General features: G+C 45.1%; 1 protein-coding gene across 1 annotated transcript in view; it reads left to right on the top strand.

Moving 5' to 3' along the window:
- The window catches only part of NOB1 (NIN1 (RPN12) binding protein 1 homolog), a 270,061-nt gene extending 251,469 nt beyond the window's left edge, over nucleotides 1-18,592 (top strand). Inside the window, exon 10 of the mRNA XM_053605270.1 lies at nucleotides 18,487-18,592. Within this exon, the coding sequence (XP_053461245.1) occupies nucleotides 18,487-18,556 (70 nt within the window). The 3' untranslated portion in view covers nucleotides 18,557-18,592. The remainder of the gene's footprint in view (nucleotides 1-18,486) is intronic.
- The last annotated feature ends 513 nt before the right edge of the window (nucleotides 18,593-19,105 follow it).

Raw genomic sequence — 19,105 nt, 5'->3', positions numbered from 1 at the left:
GTTCTTCCTTTAAAGGTCTTCCTTTCTGCCTTGTAATTCTGCTCTTAAACTCTAACCAGTTCTTTTTTTTTTCTTTTTTTTGATACAAAGTCTTACTATGTTGCCCTTGGTAGAGTGCTGTAGCATCACAGCTCACAGCAACCTCCAACACTTGGGCTTAAGCAATTCTCTTGCCTCAGCTTCCCGCCACAATGCCTGGCTATATTTGTTGCAGTTGTCATTGTTGTTTTAGCTGGCCTGGGCCGGGTTTGAACCCACCAGCCTCCGTGTATGTGGCTGGTGCCATAACCACTGTGCTATGACTGCCGAGCCTCTAACCAGTTCTTGTAGCTCTTATACTTGCCTCTTTTCAGGTATATCTGTTTATGTTTATTCAAACACACACTCCCACTAGTTTTAAAGGATTCTACCCCCAGGCCAGGCATAGTGGCTCATGCCTGTAATCCTAGTAGTCTGGGAGGCTGAGGCAGGAGGACCCCTTGAGCTCAGGTCCAGACCAGCCTGAGCAACAGCACGATCCTATGTCTACTTAAAATAGAAAAATTATCTGGGCATTGAGTCTTATGCCTGTAGTACCAGCAGCTCGTGAGGTTAAGGCAGAAAGATCTCTTCAACCAAGGAGTTTTTTTTGTTTTTGTTTTTGCTTTTTTTGAGACAGTGTCTCACTCTGTTGCTAGAGTGCCATGGCCTCAGCCTAGCTCACAGTAACCTCAAACTTCTGGGTTCAAGGGATTCTCCTGCCTCAGCCTCCCAAGTAGCTGAGACTACAGGTGCCCACCACAATGCCCAGCTAATTTTTGTATTTTTAGTAGAAATGAAGATCTTACTTTTGCTCAGGCCAGTCTTGAACCCCTGAACTCAAGTGATCTTCCTACTTCGGCCTTCCAGAGTGCTAGGATTACAGATGCAAGCCACTGTGCCTGGCCTGAATCCAGGAGTTTGAGGTTCCTATGAGCTAGGCTGATGCCATGGCACCCTAGCCTAGGCAATAGAGACACTGTCTCAAAAAAAAAAAAAAAAAAAAAATCCAGCATGGTGACTCATGCTTGAAATCCTAGCACTCTGGCAGGCTAAGGCGGGAAGATCTCTTGAGCTCAGGAGTTTGAGATCAGCCAGAACAAGAGCAAGACCCTATTTCTATATATTGAAAGAAAAAATATGTATGTATCTTCTATTTCATTTAAGCCCTCAAATAATTATATTAAATGGGCATGACAATCTAATGAGGAAACTGAGGCTCAGAGAGGTTTAGTAACTGGCCCATAGTCACAGCTAGTAAATAGTAAATGTCAGGAACTTTGTTCAAAACAGACACTACCTAACTGCAAAGGCCATGCTGTTGTCAGGATCTACCAGGCTGTACCCTGCACAAGAGCATTTTGCTCAGGGCATGAGTGAGTAGGAAATCGCCAAGTCATACTTTCGGCTAAGGGCTATACCTGCCTAGAGATGTAGGATCCTGCTTTCCTTGGCATAAAGCCTCCCTCTGGGCTAGCCACAGCCCTCATCTTTGCTTCCACGGCCATGATTGTTGTAGAAAATAATGAGTGTGATTTGGGAATGTGTTTCATGTTGCCAATGGTGAAGGATGTGAAGGGAGGTGTATTCTGTAAATATCAGGAAACATGGGACCATGGAACTGCATAGGATATTCTAGCAAGCCCATATTCTGTAGATGATGGGAGCACACTCTGGGTCCTTTGATAACCAATAGCAGAAGATTTAAAACACAAATGTGTTCAGCTGTCCTTCTCTAAGCAATGTACTCCCTTGCTAGGAATGGAATTTTCACACACTGAAGGTCAAAGTGAAATTTCTGGGAAGAATCTCAGTGAATCACAAACCCAGTCACCACTCACAGGGGCTCTGAATAGGAGGAAACCAGCACAACAATCTGCTGAGTTTTTCACCACTGGCCTGTGGATAGTTCAGGATATTGAGCCCTGTGTGACCTCCCCATCTGAGAAAAATCACCTTTGGATACATTAGCACAAGCTCATTCTGAATAATTCCCTGGCAAAACAAACTGTTGAGTTTTGCCCCTTAGAAAGGACGAAACTGGGCAGCGCCTGTGGTTCCAGGAGTAGGGCACCAGCCCCATATACAGGGGGTGGCGGGTTCAAGCCCGGCCCCACAGCCAAAACTACAAAAAAAAAAAAAAAGAAAGAAAGAAAGAATAGAGAAAAAAAAAGAAAAAGAAAGGAAGAAACTAGCAGCCCTGCATTAAACAGTTTCTTTTCTTTTCTTTTCTTTTTTTTTTTTTTTTTTTTTTGCAGTTTTTGGCCGGGGCTGAGTTTGAACCCACCACCTCCAGCATATGGGGCTGACGCCTTACTCCGCTGAGCCACAGGTGCCACCCTTGTTTTTATTTTTTTTAAGACAGAATCTCACTATGTCACCCTGGGTAGAGTGCTGGCATCACAGCTCACAGCAACCTCAAACTCTTGGGCTTAAGTGATTCTCTTGCCTCAGCCTCCCAAGTCACTGGGACTACAGGCACTCACCATAACACCTGACTTTTTTTTTTTTTTTTTTTTAGTTATAGTTGTCATTGTTGTTTGTCAGGCCAGGCTGTTTTTGAATAAACATAAACGGATATACCTGAAAAGAGGCAGCTCCAGGGTGGCACCTGTGGCTCAGTTGGTGAGGCACCGGCCCCATATACCGAGGGTGGTGGGTTCAAGCCTGGCCCCGGCTGAACTGCAACCAAAAAATGGCTGGGCGTTGTGGCGGGCGCCTGTAGTCCCAGCTACTTGGGAGGCTGAGGCAGGAGAATTGCTTGGGCCCAGGAGTTGAAGGTTGCTGTGAGCTGTGTGACGCCACGGCACTCTACCGAGGGCAATAAAGTGAGACTCTGTCTCTACAAAAAAAAAAAAAAAAAGGAAAGGGCGGCACCTGTGGCTCAGTGAGCAGGGTGCCGGCCCCATATACAGAGGGTGGCGGGTTCAAACCCAGCCCCGGCCAAACTGCAACCAAAAAAAATAGCCGGGCGTTGTGGCGGGCACCTGTAGTCCCTGCTACTCGGAGAATCGCCTAGGCCCAGGAGTTGGAGGTTGCTGTGAGCTGTGTGACACCACGGCACTCTACGGAGGGCAATAAAGTGAAACTCTGTCTCTACAAAAAAAAAAAGAAAAGAGGCAGCTCCAGTATATGTGGCTGGCACCCTAGCTGTTTGAGCCACAGTCGCTGAGCCATGCATTAAACAGTTTCCTGTGGTCTCGGTTAATCCTCGCATCATTCTGTGTAGAATGTTCTGCTCTATTATCACCCCCATTTTACAGATGAGAAAACTGAGCCCAAAGAATGGAGATGTCTTGCCCAAATGTCACATTTGATAACTAGCTAAGAAAGGATCCCACACCAAATCCTTTGCATTAGACTCCAAAGCAGATGTTTGTTTTAAATATTTCTAAGCAACTTTGTGAACAAACTATATATTTTAATTTCCTAAACTAAAAACAACAGAAAAAAAATGGCTCCGAGGCTAGATAGTAAAACGAAAACCAACAGTTCTTTCTAGCACTCATATAAGTTCTGCTCACACTTTTCTACACCCAAGGAGGATCTAAATAAGTTTAATGTGCTATCCAAGAAACACCTGACTTTCTCTAATATTTGCCCCACCCACTCTATAATAAATAATCATGATATCAACCAAATAACATTACATTTTCTTTCCCAATATTTTATTATGAAAAATTTCAAACATATGAACATATTGAATGGATTATAGAAGACATCCATACATAAACATCCTAGATTCCATCATTAACATTTTACATACATACAATATTTGTTTGTTTTTTCTTTTTTGTAGAGACAGAGTCTCACTGCACCGCCCTTGGGTAGAGTGCCATGACGTCACACGGCTCCCAAGCAGCTGGGACTACAGGTGCCCGCCACAATGCCCGGCCATTTTTTTGTTGCAGTTTGGCCGTGGCTGGGTTTGAACCCGCCACCCTTGGCATATGGGGCTGGCGCCCTACTAAGCCACAGGTGCTGCCCCATACATACAATTTTTAAAATTCTTTTTAAGACCTGCCAGGAACATTGCATGCATTCTCACTTAATCCTTGAAAACCCCCTTTGAAGCTGGTATTATTGCTCTCATTTAATCAGTGAGGAAGTTGAAGTTGAAAGACTTTGGAGGGACAGATAAGAGTCTATACAAAGCCACTGTCTGTAAAACCAGTACTCTGGTTATCTTCACAAAGATGGAGGCCAACTGGAGCTGAATTAAATGGAATTTGATCAGTTAGGGCAATGCTGGAGATTTAGTTTCTGGATTTGAGAGTTTCCAAGTATAAAATTCAGCAAAAAAGTCTGTGTTACTTCTCTACAAAGTTCACAGGGGAAAAAAAGTCTACATGCTACGAAGGAAGGGATTTGCTCTTTTGGATTTCACAGATGGGGCATTAGTTTTATTTAAAAAAAAAAAAAAAAACATGGCTCGGCACCTGTGGCTCAAGCGGCTAAGGCACCAGCCACATACACCTGAGCTGGCAGGTTCAAATCCAACCCGGGCCTGCCAAACAACAATGACGGCTGTAACCAAAAAAATAGCTGGGCATTGTGGCAGGTGCCTGTAATCCCAGCTACTTGGGAGGCGGAGGCAGGAGAATCGCTTGAGCCCAGGAGTTGGAGATTCCTGTGAGCTGTGACGCCACAGCACTCAACTCAGGGTGACAGCTTGAGGCTCTGTCTCAAAAAAAAAAAAGTATAGGCCTCATTAAGTGGCTTGCACCTGTAATCCTAACACTCTGGGAGGCCAATGTGGTCTGATTGCTTGAAGTTAGGAGTTTGAAACCAACCTGAGCAAGAGTAAGACCTTGTCTCTACTAAAAATAGAAAAAACTAGCCATGCATTATGGCAGGCGCCTGTAGTCCCAGTTGCTCCGGATGCTGAGGCAGGATGATCACTTGAACCCAAGAGTTTGAGGTTGCTATGAGCTAAGATGACACCATTGCATTCTACCCAGGGTAACAGAGCAAGACTCTGTCTCAAAAAAAAAAAAAGTGTACAGCAGAGTTACATGCACAAAGATGTTCATTGCAGTGTTAATTAAAATGGAAAAATTAGGGCGGCGCCTGTGGCTCAAGGAGTAGGGCGCCGGTCCCATATGCCGGAGGTGGCGGGTTCAAACCCAGCCCTGGCCAAAAAACCACAAAAAAAAAAAAAAAAAAAATGGAAAAATTAGAAACAATCTAAATGCCCCAAATTAGAAAACATTGACTATGGCATATTCCAAAGATGGGATATGACACAAATGTTAAAAATTATCTTTCCTTTGCCTCATAAAAATATTTGTCAATCTAGCATATGGCATATGTACATGATCCACATGTAATGGGATATTCAGAGAAGTAATTGTGAAGACTTTATATCATTCTCTTTGGTGTAAGAAAATGAGGTTCGGCGCCTATAGCACAGTGGTTAGGTCACTAGTCACATACACCGAGGGTGGCAGGTTCGAATCTGACCCGGGTCAGCTAAACAACTGCAACAACAAAAATATAAATATAGCCGGGCATCGCGGCGGGTGCCTGTAGTCCTAGCTACTTGGGAAGCTGAGGCAAAAGAATTGCTTAAGCCCAAGAGTTGGAGGTTGCTGTGAGCTGTGACGCCGCAGCATCCTACCTAGGATGACATAGTGAGACTCCGTCTCAAAAACAAAAAAGATTGAATATCAGAATATGAAAGATAGAACTCCAGGAGAAAAGGAAATGACTTTTTTTTTTTTTTTTTTTTGTGGTTTTTGGCCGGGGCTGGGTTTAAACCCGCCACCTCCAGCATATGGGACCGGCGCCCTACTCCTTGAGCCACAGGCGCCGCCCAGGAAATGACTTTTTAAAAGCACCATCATTGGGAGGGTTGGGGAGGGGGGGAAGCACCATCATTTGGAATATATTTCGTGTGCATTTGGCTCAGTCTCGAAAAGTCTAATATAAGGTGGGGCACAGAGATTCCCACCTGTAATCTTAGCTCTCTGGGAAGCTGAGGCAGGTAGATTGCTTGAGCTCAGGAGTTCGAGACCAACCTGAGGAAGAGTGAGAATCTGTCTCCACTAAAAGTAGAAAAACTAGCTCCGTGTTGTGGTGGGTGTCTGGAGTCCCAGCTACTCGGGAGGCTGAGGCAGGAGGATCTCTTGAGTTCAAGAGTTTATGCTGTGAGCTGATGATGCCAGGGCACTCTACCCAGGGCAAAGGAGTGAGACTCTTTTGAAAGAGAGAAAGGAAGAAGGAGAGAGAGAGAAAGAAAGAAAGGCTGAGCCAAGCCCAATATAAGACACACAAAACAATCAACAGCATTGTTCATTGTGCCATGTTTATTGAGGGCTTACTATATGCAGACATGGAAGACTCCACGATGAAGAGAAAATGTTCCTGTCTTTGTGAGCAATGCAGTCTGTATGAGAAGTAATTGTCCGGGGCGGCACCTGTGGCTCAAGGAGTAGGGCACTGGTCCCATATGCCAGAGGTGGTGGGTTCAAACCCAGCCCCGGCCAAAAACCACAAAAAAAAAAAAAAGAAAGAGAAGTAATTGTCCTACCTAGTTTCTGGGTAGCACAAGTGACTGATTTAGAAAAGGCTTCTCCATCTAACACTAAGAACAGTAGTTGCTAAAGGGGGTTGAAGGGTGTTCCTCTCAGGGGACATCTGGCAGTGTCTGCAGACACTTTTGAACATCACAACTGGGGGATGTGGGAGAAGTACTACAGGTTTCTGGTGGGTGAAGGTCAGGGATACTAAACATCTTAGAGTGCACAGAACATTCCCCCCACAACAAATAATTACCTGGCTCAAATATTAATAGTGCTGAGATTTAGAAACCCTGACTTAGACTGTCAGGATTCTTTCTGGGAAGGTACAGAGAAGGGGACATCTTGGAGCAGTTGGGGGATGGATGTTCCGCAAGAAGATGATAGCAGCCCAGGGGAGATGTGAGAACAAGAGGGAAAAGGGTTTACCTGGGTGATTGTGGAGGTTGTCAGACAAAACTCTGGGGAGAGACAGTCCTGATACACAGAGACTCCTACTCCAGAAGTTAATTTGCAAATTGCTTCTTTGGCATAGCCTGGATCCCCTCCTTCCCTCCCTCCAGAAGGAGATCATAGGGTGAAAATGAAAAGCTCTGGAGATAAAATCAGTAGATCTGGGTTGAATCCCACCTTCTTTTTTTTTTTTTTTGGTTTTTGGCCGGGGCTGGGTTTGAACCCGCCACCTCCGGCATATGGACCGGCACCCTACTCCTTGAGCCACAGGCGCCGCCCGAATCCCACCTTCTTAATAATGAAAATCACTTTACTTTTCTAAGCCTCAGTTTCCACTTTTGAGAAGCAGTGATGGAGGGTGGCGCTTGTGGCTCAGTGAGTAGGGCGCCAGTCCCATGTGCCGGAGGTGGCGGGTTCAAACCCAGCCCCGGCCAAAAAAAAAAAACACACACAAAAAAAAAGAGAAGCAGTGATGGAAATGCTACCCCTCCCACTGCCAAGAAGAGAAATATTTAAATGTGTCCCCAGCTCTCTGTAGAGCAGTGGTTTTCAACATTTTTTTATCCGACCACACACTTGAACCTATAGTTAAACTTCCATGGTATAATTAAATTATGTTAATAAAAACAAGTTAAGAAAAAAAAGAATATACGTACTGTGCCTTGAACCTCTTTCAAATATAATTTAATTAATGCTCTTTTAAAGTTTTCATGGCACACCATTTGAAAATCACTGCCATAGAGGCTCTAAAGTGACTGACATTATTTTTGCTGTTTGGGTGTTCCCAATGTGGCATAAGCTAAAAGAGTGGTTATAAAGCAGTACATAGCATATGCGTCCAATTTTTGTTCAGTATAAATATCTGCTGAGAAAATCATCTAGAAGTAGTTACAGCAAATGATGAGCACAAATTGTCATTGAGTGGAGAGAAACAAAACCTAACACAGAACAAAAACCCTCGGCATTAGATAGTAAATAAGTATCATCAAAACTCTTAAAAGTTATCTTTTACAAAAGATATGTTATGATGCGAGAAAATATAATACTTAGGATTCCATGTAAACAAAAACAAAATTAAGATAGAAATTGTAGGGGCGGCGCCTGTGGCTCAGTGAGTAGGGCGCCAGCCCCATATGCCAAGGGTGGCGGGTTCAAACCCGGCCCCGACCAAAAAACAGCCGGGCGTTGTGGCGGGCGCCTGTAGTCCCAGCTGCTCTGGAGGCTGAGGCAAGAGAATTGCGTAAGCCCAAGAGTTAGAGGTTGCTGTGAGCTGTGTGACGCCACGGCACTCTACCCGAGGGCGGTACAGTGAGACTCTGTCTCTACAAAAAAAAAAAAAAAAAGATAGAAATTGTACATGCCTGTGCCAGTCAGTACTATAGCCAGCAGCCCCTTTTGGCTATTTTAAGTGCTTGAGATGTGTTCAGTGACTAGTCTGAATTGAGATGTGTAAGCATATAAGATATCTTAGTGATTTATATTTATTTGTTTATTTAAGACAGAATCTCACTTTGTCACCCTGGGTAGAGTGCCATGGTGTCATGTCATAGCTCACAGCAACCTCACACTCTTGGGCTTCAGCAATCCTGTTGCCTCAGCCTTCCAAGGAGCTGGGACTACAGGCACTCACCATGACCTGGCTAGTTTTTTCTATTTTTAGTACAGATGGAGTCTCACTCTTGTTCAGGCTGGTCTCGAACTCCTGAGCTCAAGCAATCCACCCGCCTCAGCCTCCCAGAATGCCAGGATTACAGGCATGAGCCACCGTGCCTGGACTCCTTAGTAATTTTTAGATTCATAAAATGACAATATTTTGGATACATTGGGTTAAATAAAATATATTAAAGTTAATTTCACCTGCTTGTTTCCCTTTCTCTCTAACGTGCCTGCTGAAACATTTTAAATTACATTTGTGGCTCACATCTGTGGTTTGTGTAATATTTCTTTTGAACAGTACCAACATAAACTTGACTGTATGATTAAAAAAAAAGGAAGAGTAAAAAAAAAAAATGCAGTGGAAAAATACCAAACTCATCACTATGATGAAGTCTAAATGATAGGATTACAAAAGACTTCTTCAGCTGCTTTACGATTTTCTGTGCTTTCAAATGTTCTATGGAGTACAGAGATCTCTGGGATAATCTAGAAAAGGGTAACAGGAGTCTAGAATTACTCCTGGGCAACAACTGTTCTTCCTTAAAAAGACTGCATCTTATGGGGACTGCTAGTTTGTGAATTAAGAAAATGGTGTGCTAGCTAGCTGAACTCTCTTTTTGTTTTGGGTATGAAGGGAAGGTCCAACATTCTGCCCCCTGCTTTCTGAGGGGTGGGGGGGGGGAACAATGGCATCTTCCTCAGTCCTTCCCCACTGAAAGGGAACCAAGGGTGTGAGGAGTATGAGAAGCAGCTCCGTGGATGCTCAGAACATCCCTGGGCAAGGAAGTGAGTCATCCAGTGAGTCAGCCCCGCCGCCCTGCTTTCATTCTTGGTATTGTTCCATGTCACAGCTCCTCTCTGTCACTGTTTCCCCCCAACCTCACATGTGTGGCCTTGAGGCGGCCCAGGCAGATCTCACTGAGACAGGATCCTGGGTACTGAACACCTAAAGTAGGTCATTCATTGTGCTGTCTTCTGTCACCCACATGCCCTCTGCTCACCCTCATGTCAACCCATTCGACATCGGTGTTATTCCCATTTTACAGATGAGGAAACTGAGATGTGGAGACGTTAAATGTTTGGCCAGAGGCTCATAGCTAGGAACAGGTTGAGTTGAGATTCAAGTTCAGAATGACTCCGAAACATGTGTTTCCGAGAGCTCTCATCTCGATCTGCTCCAGACAAGACTAGGAAGTAATTAACTTGTGTCTTCCAAGTTTCTAGTGCCCTAGATTTCAGGTGCTGGAGGCCTTGATGTCCTGCTCATTCTTTTACAAGATAACGTCTCTGGGAGAGCATCTAAGGGTCTGATATTAAATGTTACCAAAGGATGAATTTAGGCCCATCATTACTCCTTCAGGGAGTACCCGCAGGTACTATTCCAATTGTGGGGTAAAGGACTAAAAGGGATTTCTGCCATTGGAAGAGACATGGGGAGACATCTGGGGCAGAAAGAGAGTTCTCAGTTCTGCTCTTGAACCAGAGCATGGGCCTTCTACTTCAGAGTCCAGTCTTGTTTTCGGTTTATTAGAAGGGTGGGTGGGGCTGAGGCCCAGTAAGCAGACGCTCATGTGATGTGGCTGCCACAAGAACGCCACCCCCTCACAGATTCCACCAGTGGAGAGTCACTCAAGGGATTAAGCATTTCTCTTTCTTTTCAACCTTTTAAATATTTTGATAAGTTAATGTTTTTATGGGTAATATATGCACATGGTTCAAAAATTATATACACATACATCACACATACACACAATTTATACCAAAAAAATCTTTCTCCTGCTGGGTTGTACCTTTCCCCATATCCTACCTCACTCCCACAGTCTCTGATGTTATTGGCTTCTTGTGGGGTTTTTTCCAGAATTTCTTTATACATATACAAACACATAACACCATGCACAAACCACACTACCACCCTCGTTTATACAAAACTTTCAGGCTCTTTGTACAAAAGGGAAAATGCTGGATGGGAGGACACATGGCCACTAATACTTCAGAGGAAAGGAGGCCCTAAGTATTTTCTTCCTGGGGGCACTAGCTTGACCCTTGTCCTTTGTTCTGTATTTTCTTTTTTTTTTTTGGATTTTGGCCGGGGCTGGGTTTGAACCCACCACCTCTGGCATATGGGACCGGCGCCCTACTCACTGAGCCACAGGCGCCACCCTGTTCTGTATTTTCTAAGTTGGGTTTAATGAGGCATAACTTACATACAGTAAAATTCCCTTTGTAGTGGATAGTTCTGCAAGTTTTGAAAAATGTATACAGTCAGGTAGCTGCTATCACAATCAAGATAGAAGAACAGTTCAATCTTCCCCCCCACCCTGCACACCCCTCAAATTCTTTTGTGCCACTCCCAGCCCCTTGCAACCCCTGGTATGTTTTCTAACTTTATAGCTTTGCCTTTTCTAGAGTGTCTTATAAATGGAAGCATACATGATTCTACAAAAATACATAATCTTTTGCATCTGGCTTTTTTCGCTTAGCATGGTGCATTTGACATTCCTCCATCCCTGCTGTTGTGTATGGCGTGTGTATCAATAGCCTGTTTCTCCTTAGCGGCGATTTGTATCCCATTGTATGGACGTACCACACTCTTTGTCTATCAGTTGCAGGACCTTTGAGTTGCTTACATTTGGGGGCTATAAACATTTACATGCAAGTTTTTGTGGGAACAGACATGTTCATTTCTTTGGGGTGAATACATAGGAGTGGGGCTGCTAGGTTGCATGGATGGTATCAGCTCCATCTGTTGTTTGTTTGAGATACAGTCTTGCTCTGTCTCCTGGGCCAGAGTGCAGTGGCCTCCTCACAGCTCACAGCAACCTCAGATCCCGGGGTCAGGGGATTCTCCTGCTTCAGCCTCCTGAGTAGCTGGGACTTTAGGCACATGCCATTGTGCCCAGCTAATTTTTATAGAAATAGGGGGTCTCGCTTTTGCTCAGGATGGTTTTCTCCTGCTTCAGCCGTCCAAAGTGCTAGGCTGATTAAAGTCATGAGCCGCTGTGCCCAGCCTTATTTCTTTCCTTTCTTTATTTTCCTGTTCTTCCTTTCTTTTTTTTTTCTGCAGTTTTGGCTGGGGCTGGGCTTGAACCCACCACCCCAGGTATATGGGGCCGGTGCCCTACTCCTTGAGCCACAAGTGCCGCCCCTCTTTCTTTTTTCCCTTTCTTCCCATTCTTCCCTTTCTTTTCTTCCTTCCTTCCTTTCTTTCTCTCTTGCCTCAGCCTCCGGAGTCGCAGGGACTACAGGTGTGTGCCACCACACCCGGCTAGTTATTCTATTTTTAGTAAAGACAGAGTCTCAAAACTCCTGAGCTCAAGCAATCCACAGCCTCAGCTTCCCATCATTTCATTTTTAATCCTTACAATAGCCAACAACATGGTCTCAAGAACCTTATTCTCAGAGGGAAAACCTGAGGCCAAGAGAAGTTCAGTTGTCTGCCTTCCCACCACTCAGCTGATAAATGGCAGAGACGGGATGTAAATTCAGAGCCAGCCTCCTACTGGGATTGCGATGTGATACTGTCATCCTGCCGCTCTGTTCAAAGATGTCAAAGACACCTAACTGTAAGGGCTAAAGGTATTAATAAAACACAAAATTCAATTTCTAAGTTTGGCTTTCTTATAAGAATTTAGACCTGTGGTGGAGGAAATACTAGCAGGGGCCCTTCTAGGCTTGCAGCACGCTCTACTGCCTTGAGCCTACCAGCTCTCCAAAAGGGAATGATTCTTAATGTTTGTGAGTGGGTATGGAATGTGCTCTTAAAAGTTTATAGTTCACTCAACATGCATCCTCTCTCCAGAGAATGACTTCCCCCGGGAGGTGCACCTGTCTCTCCCTGCAACCCACCCCCAGAGCCACTGACACCTGGCAAGCTGCATGTTCGAAAAGCCTATTGGTGACCCTTATTCTTTCACTCTATTCTGAGCTGCACAATCCTCCCCTTGTGCAATAACAACCTGGAAATTCCATCACCCTCCTGGCACGCCTGGATTGGCAGGGTGGTGGCCTGGAAAGGGCACAGGCCTGACACCAGTCCTTCTCTTGGGAGTTTGTGGGGAATCGGAAGGGCTGTATGAGTGCCCATGGAGGGGTCTGGCACCCAGGCAGCAAACATTGGTCCCTTTCACTTTCCCCTAATAGAGGGGCCAGGAATCATCTCAGGAAATAAGACACTGGAAGTGGTTGTGTGCCTCAAGCAACTCACAACCCCCTACTCCATGCTTTAGGTTTCCATATTCATAAAGTGGAATAAGTCCAAGTTCAGTATATGAAATGCAATTATTTATATATATACACACACATATATACACACTTTTTTCTTTTTTTGAGATAGAGTCTCACTCTGTTGTCTAAAGCTCACAGCAAACTCAAACTCTTGGGCTCAAGGGATCTTCTTGCCTCAGCCTCCCAAGTAGCTGGAACTACAGGCACCTGCTACCACGCTTGGCTAGTTTCTCTACTTTTAGTAGAGATAGGGTCTCGCTTTTGCTCAGGCTGTTCGCAAACTCCTGAGCTTGGGTGATCCACTCGCCTCGGCCTCCCAGACTACTGGGATTACAGGGTGAGCCACTGCACCTGGCCTGGAATGCAATTATAAATGTGGAGTTTCTTTCAAATGAAAGAGGAGGGATTAAGGGGAAAACTCCATAATCTCTTGGCTACCCAGAGGGCCCTGGCCTCCCCAAGCAGAGATGAGATCTTACAACCACGGGGAAGTTATCAGAAGCAGCTGGGAGAGGCCTGAATTGTACAGATCACCCAAGGCCAGACCCACAAGGGGAGATGAAGGGATGTTTCATTGGTTCATGGAATAAACAGATCCTCTGCCTCATCCCTGTGGGAGTTTACGAGTCTCTATAAAGTGGGAATAATAAAGGCACCTGCCTCCTTAACTTGTGGGGCTGACAACCTGGAAGGCATAGATACTTCAATGGGGTGTAATGAGCCCCTGGTGTGTGAGCCAGAGGTCTCACATAAATTCCGTTTGGCCTACACAAAGGGTGAGCAAGTGTCCTGATTTAAGTTCTGAGTCTCAGGAAACTACTCAGTTCTAACCAAACTGCAACAGTTGGTCGGTTTACCTATAAGGTCATGTTTTAAATTTGAATTCATAGCCAATTTCACAATTTGGAAGATTTCACACTAAATATTCCAAATGTCCAGAATGTTCTTTTTTTTTTTTTTATTGTTGGGGATTCATTGAGGGTACAATAACCCAGGTTACACTGATTGCAATTGTTAGGTAAAGTCCCTCTCGCAATCATGTCTTGCCCCCATAAAGTGTGACACACACCAAGGCCCCACCCCCCTCCCTCCTTCCCTCTTTCGAATGTTCTTTTTTTTTTTTTGGCCGGGGCTAGGTTTGAACCCGCCACCTCCGACATATGGGACTGGCGCCCTACTTCTTGAGCCACAGGCGCCGCCCCAGAATGTTCTTAAAAACTAGAGGACCCGGCAACTCTGTGCCCATATTTGCTCGTAGAGACAACACACTGAGGTTGAGTGGGAGTGGCTTCTCCCAGAGGTATTGAGCACTCGCCTCTTTGCCACAGTCTCTAGCACCCCTGCTTGTCTTACACCCACCCACCACTTGACTCCTTGATATGGCCTGCTTTGCCCCTCTAGCATTGGAGTTTGCAATCCTTGATGTAAACGCATTCTAACCTTTGAAGAGCTTGAAAATTTAAGAGGGGAAACTTTTTAAAAGCTGCTCCTAAATTGTTCCCTTTCTCTTCTTTTCTTTCTTTTTTGTTTTGTTTTTTGAGACAAGTCTCATTTTGTCCCCCTGCGTCAAGTGCCTTGGTGTCATAGCTCACAGCAACCTCAAACTCTTGGGCTCAAAGGGATTGTCTTGCCTCAGCCTCCCTGATAGCTGGGACTACAGGCACCTGGCACAATGCCCAGTGAGTTTGTTTGTTTGTTTAAAGAAATGGGTTTCGCTCTGGCTCAGGCTGCTCTTGAACTCCTGAGCTCAGGCAATCTACCCACCTCCGCCTCCCAGAGTGCTAGGATCACAGGCGTGTGAGCCACCTTGCCCAGCCACCTTTCTTTTCTTTTGAGACAGAGTCTCACTCTGTCACCTGGGCTAGAGTGCCGTGGTGTCACAGTTCATAGCAACCTCAAACTCCTGGGCTCAAGCAATCCTATTGCTTCAGCCTCCCCAGTAGCTGGGACTATAGGTAGACCACACAATGCCCAGCTAATTTTTCTATTTTTAGTGGAGATGTGGGGGTCTTGCTCTTGCTCAGGCTGGTCTTGAACTCCTGAGCTGAAGGGATCCTCCCACCTTGGCCTCCCAGAATGCTAGGATTACAGGTGTGAACCACCATGCCCGGTGTAGGTTGTTCCTTTTCAAATGGTCCAATATAGAAACAGCTTAGTGGCTACAAAATACCATCAATTTTCTTACTGGTGTTTATGAAAGAACAAAGTAAGGTAAACAGTAAGAACCTACGTTGTCGCAAAACAATAGCATTGTTGTTGTTTAATGTACAAGTAAAACCAAACTCAACTCCTAAATTTCCTTCTGAATTGACCCTCAAGCACAAATTCTAGTTGGAAGTAACAGAAACTGAATCTAAAGTAGTTTAGAGAGAAAGAGAAAAATTGAATTAATGACTCTGTAATCAAATTACAGACCAGTTGGAATGGATATCTGGTCAACTGGATTCAGAGACTCCTGGACTCTGCTCGAGCCAGAAGCCTATTTCAGCTTCTTTCTGCAAATCTGCTTCACTCTCTCAAGCCAGCTTCCGCCATGGAAGGGGAAACATGCAAAAGCAGCTCTGAGCTCAGCTCCTTACCACAGCAGAACCTCTGTAACTTGACCACCCAAAAGACAGTAAGAAACTGGTCAACATACAGAGGTGGTCCACATAAAGAACTAGCCCTACTGTACTGACACGTACATGTGGTGTTTGTCTTGGTCCATGAAAATTAGGTCAATTTAAGGAGATGGTCAATGTTAGGAGATGGTCAACTATATTTAAAACCCTGAAGAGGGGGAAAGAATGTGGGGAAAGGGAGTATTCTTTTTCCTACCACTTGGAAAAATCCTAGGGAATTTCTGGCTTAGTTTCCATTCCTGTTCTCAGGCCAAATAGGGGTCTGGGAACAGACCTCTGAAATGGGAGGGAGGCCCAAATCATAACCACCAACAGGTTGTGATTGTGGGTTGTAGCAATCTCTAGCGTCCTCTGGGTTGGGAGCTCTTCTTTGAAGTCTAGTTTTTTAGTACCAATCATAGTCATCATAATTGCTTATTATGTGCCAAGTACTATTTTAATTGCTTTGCATATTAAATGCATATGCATAAATGTACATCATCTCATTTATTCTCAATGACTGCCTAGGAGAGTTTATTATCTCTGTTTTAAAAATTGGGAAACTAAGGCACAAAGTAGTTAAGTAGTTGAGACACTCGCCCAAGTGGCAGATCTGGGCTGTGAACCCAGTTAGTCTGGCCACAAATCATCCAGCCCAGTCATATCACAGCTGCCTATCTAAAAGAGCTATATTGTAGAAACTAGAAAAGATTTGTCATAAATACCTTCATGCTGGCAGTGTTCAAAGGTGTGACCACTAATAGTGTGCCTTTCCATCTGTGAGCGTGGGTAGGGGACTGGGTGAGAGGTCCCCCAGATTCCTGCCATGCTGGCTGCCTCTCCTGGGGAAGCCGACTTTGATCTGGCCCTGGAGCCATCTGGCAGGGTGGTGTCTGTTTATCTAGCCCTCCACCAGCCACCTTGGCTCAGACGCTCTCACCAAATCTACATCCAGTGACCCGAGCCCTGCATTAGTAATCAGAAAAATCATGTTTTGATTTTTTTGTTTTGTTTTGTGTTCCTGGTCTAGACGGTTTCTAACAGAATTCAAATAGCAACATGTTTGCTGGCTGTCTGGACTTTAGGGGACTTTGATTCAACTGAATAAATGTGTAGTGAGTTCCTACTCTTGAGCCTATGTGGCCGGGGGGTTATAGCAATAAATGAAAAGCAGACTCTGCCCTATAAAAAATTTAGGCTACATATTTTTATAGTCCTCAACTCCAAACTGCTCCATTCTGAGGTAGGCAAAAGCCTTCCTGATATTCTGGGTCCCTTCAGTTTCTTGGCTTTTCCAATTACTCCTGAGGGCTACTGCTGGTCTAATTGCTTAAGAATGCTGCTTTCAGCCACAGCTAAAATGTCTTTGTTCTCCCTAGGACTAGATCAGACCTTTAAATCAGGCCCAATGAAGCCTTCTCTTTTCACCACCTCCAACCAGGTGAATTTATTTGTTAGCCTGTAGGAATTAATCTTGTCTCTTATTGTCCACAAACCTTTGGAATTGCCCTTTATCCATAGTTCTGGATAGGTTTAACCTGCCAGGTTTTACGCACATGATTTGCCTCCTGGCCACTGATTGGTTCTGAGTGATCACCTGACCTGAGAGTGCCCATCCATAGGCTGAACTGAGCCAATCAACTTAGTCCTTGGAATTCTGACTTTAAGAGTTCAGAGACTTTAAATGTTCAGGAGGATGGCTAACCCTGAAGTAGGAGGATATCATGGTGTTATGGTGCCATGCTTACAGCAGGTAAAATCCTAGTAAGAGAAAGAAGACAAAGAATCAAGCCTACATAGAGAAAGGAGGGGGAGTAAGAGGTTATCCATGAGATACTCCCGTGAGAGAGGAAGGAAGGGAGGACAGATGGTGCCTGATTTCCCAGGTGGGACCCCATTGTGTCCATTTTTGAATGCCACTTCTTAGCCTTTGGTGTCTGGTGTATCTTTCAATAAACGCCTAATTTGTTTGAGCAAGTGTGATATGGCCTTAGTTTTTTGCAACCAAACCAACTACGACATCAAAATATTTTGTCTATGTCCTCATTATCACAGTTTGTAATATAAGAGACAGTATTCTGTTGCTCTCTGATGGATGGTGATGTCTTTTTATTCATTTATCTCCACTACTTTTCCTGGCCTCTGTGCATAGCATGTGGACTGCACTAAAACAAACAAAAAACTGGATGAAGGAATGAAGGAATGTTCATCTCTTCTAAGTTTTTCTGCATGACTTTGCAGCCTTCCCCCACCTGGCCCAGTATCTAACCTCATTACCCACTACTCCTCATTATACACCCTCCACTGTGGTTAAACCAGTCTCACCCAGGCATCCAGCTCACCTCTCTGGGCCTCATGCTGGAATGCCCTCCTTCCTCTTCTTCACCTATTTATCCTTTTAAGATCATCCCCCTCTTTCTTCATTCATTCTTCACATATTTACTGAATATCCACTATGGGTGGGGCATGATGCTAAATGCCAGGCTACCGTGGAGAACACAAGACATGCACTTTCTGTGTCCAAGTGGTTTATTGTCTTTAAAACCTTCCCCATAGGTTGGCACCCGTAGCATAGTGGTTACCGTGACAGCCACATACACCTAGGCTGGTGGGTTTGAACCCAGCCCAGGTCTGCTAAACAACAATGACAACTACAACAACAACAACAAAACCTTCCCCATGAGGGTCGGGAACGGTGGCTCATGCCTGTAATCCTACCGCACTGGGAGGCCGAGGTGGGTGGATTGCCTGAGCTCACAGGTTCAAGACCAGCCTGAGCAAGAGCAAGACCTCGTCTCTAAAAATATCCAGGTATTGTGGAGGGTGTCTGTAGTCCCACCTATTTTGGAGGCTGAGGCAAGAGAATTACTTGAGCCCAAAAGTTTGAGGTTGCTGTGAGCTGTGATGCCACAGCATCACGGCACCCTACTGAGGACAACAAAGTAAGACTCCCCGTGAGTTGTTCTCCAAGAACTGCTCCCCACTTCCCACTCCTCTTTTTTTTTTTTTTGTAGAGACAGAGTCTCACTGTACCGCCCTCGGGTAGAGTGCCGTGGCATCACACGGCTCACAGCAACCTCTTAACTCTTGGGCTTACGCGATTCTCTTGCCTCAGCCTCCCGAGCAACTGGGACTACAGGCGCCCGCCACAACGCCCGGCTATTTTTTGTTGCAGTTTGGCCGGGGCTGGGTTTGAACCCGCCACCCTCGGCATATGGGGCCGGCGCCCTACTCACTGAGCCACAGGTGCCGCCCTCCCACTCCTCTTTATACCCCATGTAAGACTGATTCATAGGAACTCACACCACTGTTAACAGTTTCTCTTAGTTTGTTTTGCACACCAAGCCTCCTCCTGCTACCTGCATTTCATGTGTCTTGAGGGCTGGAGCCTAAGTTCTGTAGTTTTTCTATTTATATTTATGTGGCTCAGCGCTGGAGACCTGGTGGGCACCTAAAAAATAACTCTTTGTTGCCTGCTTCCTTTATTGAAAGTGTCTCTTGCCCTCCTGGCCTGGAAAATGGAAGGACAGAGAGGTATTTGTCTGCATCTGCAATCCCAGGAATAAACATCAGCCTGGGTTTCAGCTGATCCCAAAAACTCTAGCTATAAAGCAGCATCTAAATCCAGGACAA

The sequence above is a fragment of the Nycticebus coucang genome, chromosome 2 (assembly GCF_027406575.1).
Source record: "Nycticebus coucang isolate mNycCou1 chromosome 2, mNycCou1.pri, whole genome shotgun sequence".
Classification (NCBI taxonomy): Eukaryota; Metazoa; Chordata; class Mammalia; order Primates; family Lorisidae; genus Nycticebus; species Nycticebus coucang.
This window is presented reverse-complemented; position numbering and strand designations above follow the sequence as displayed.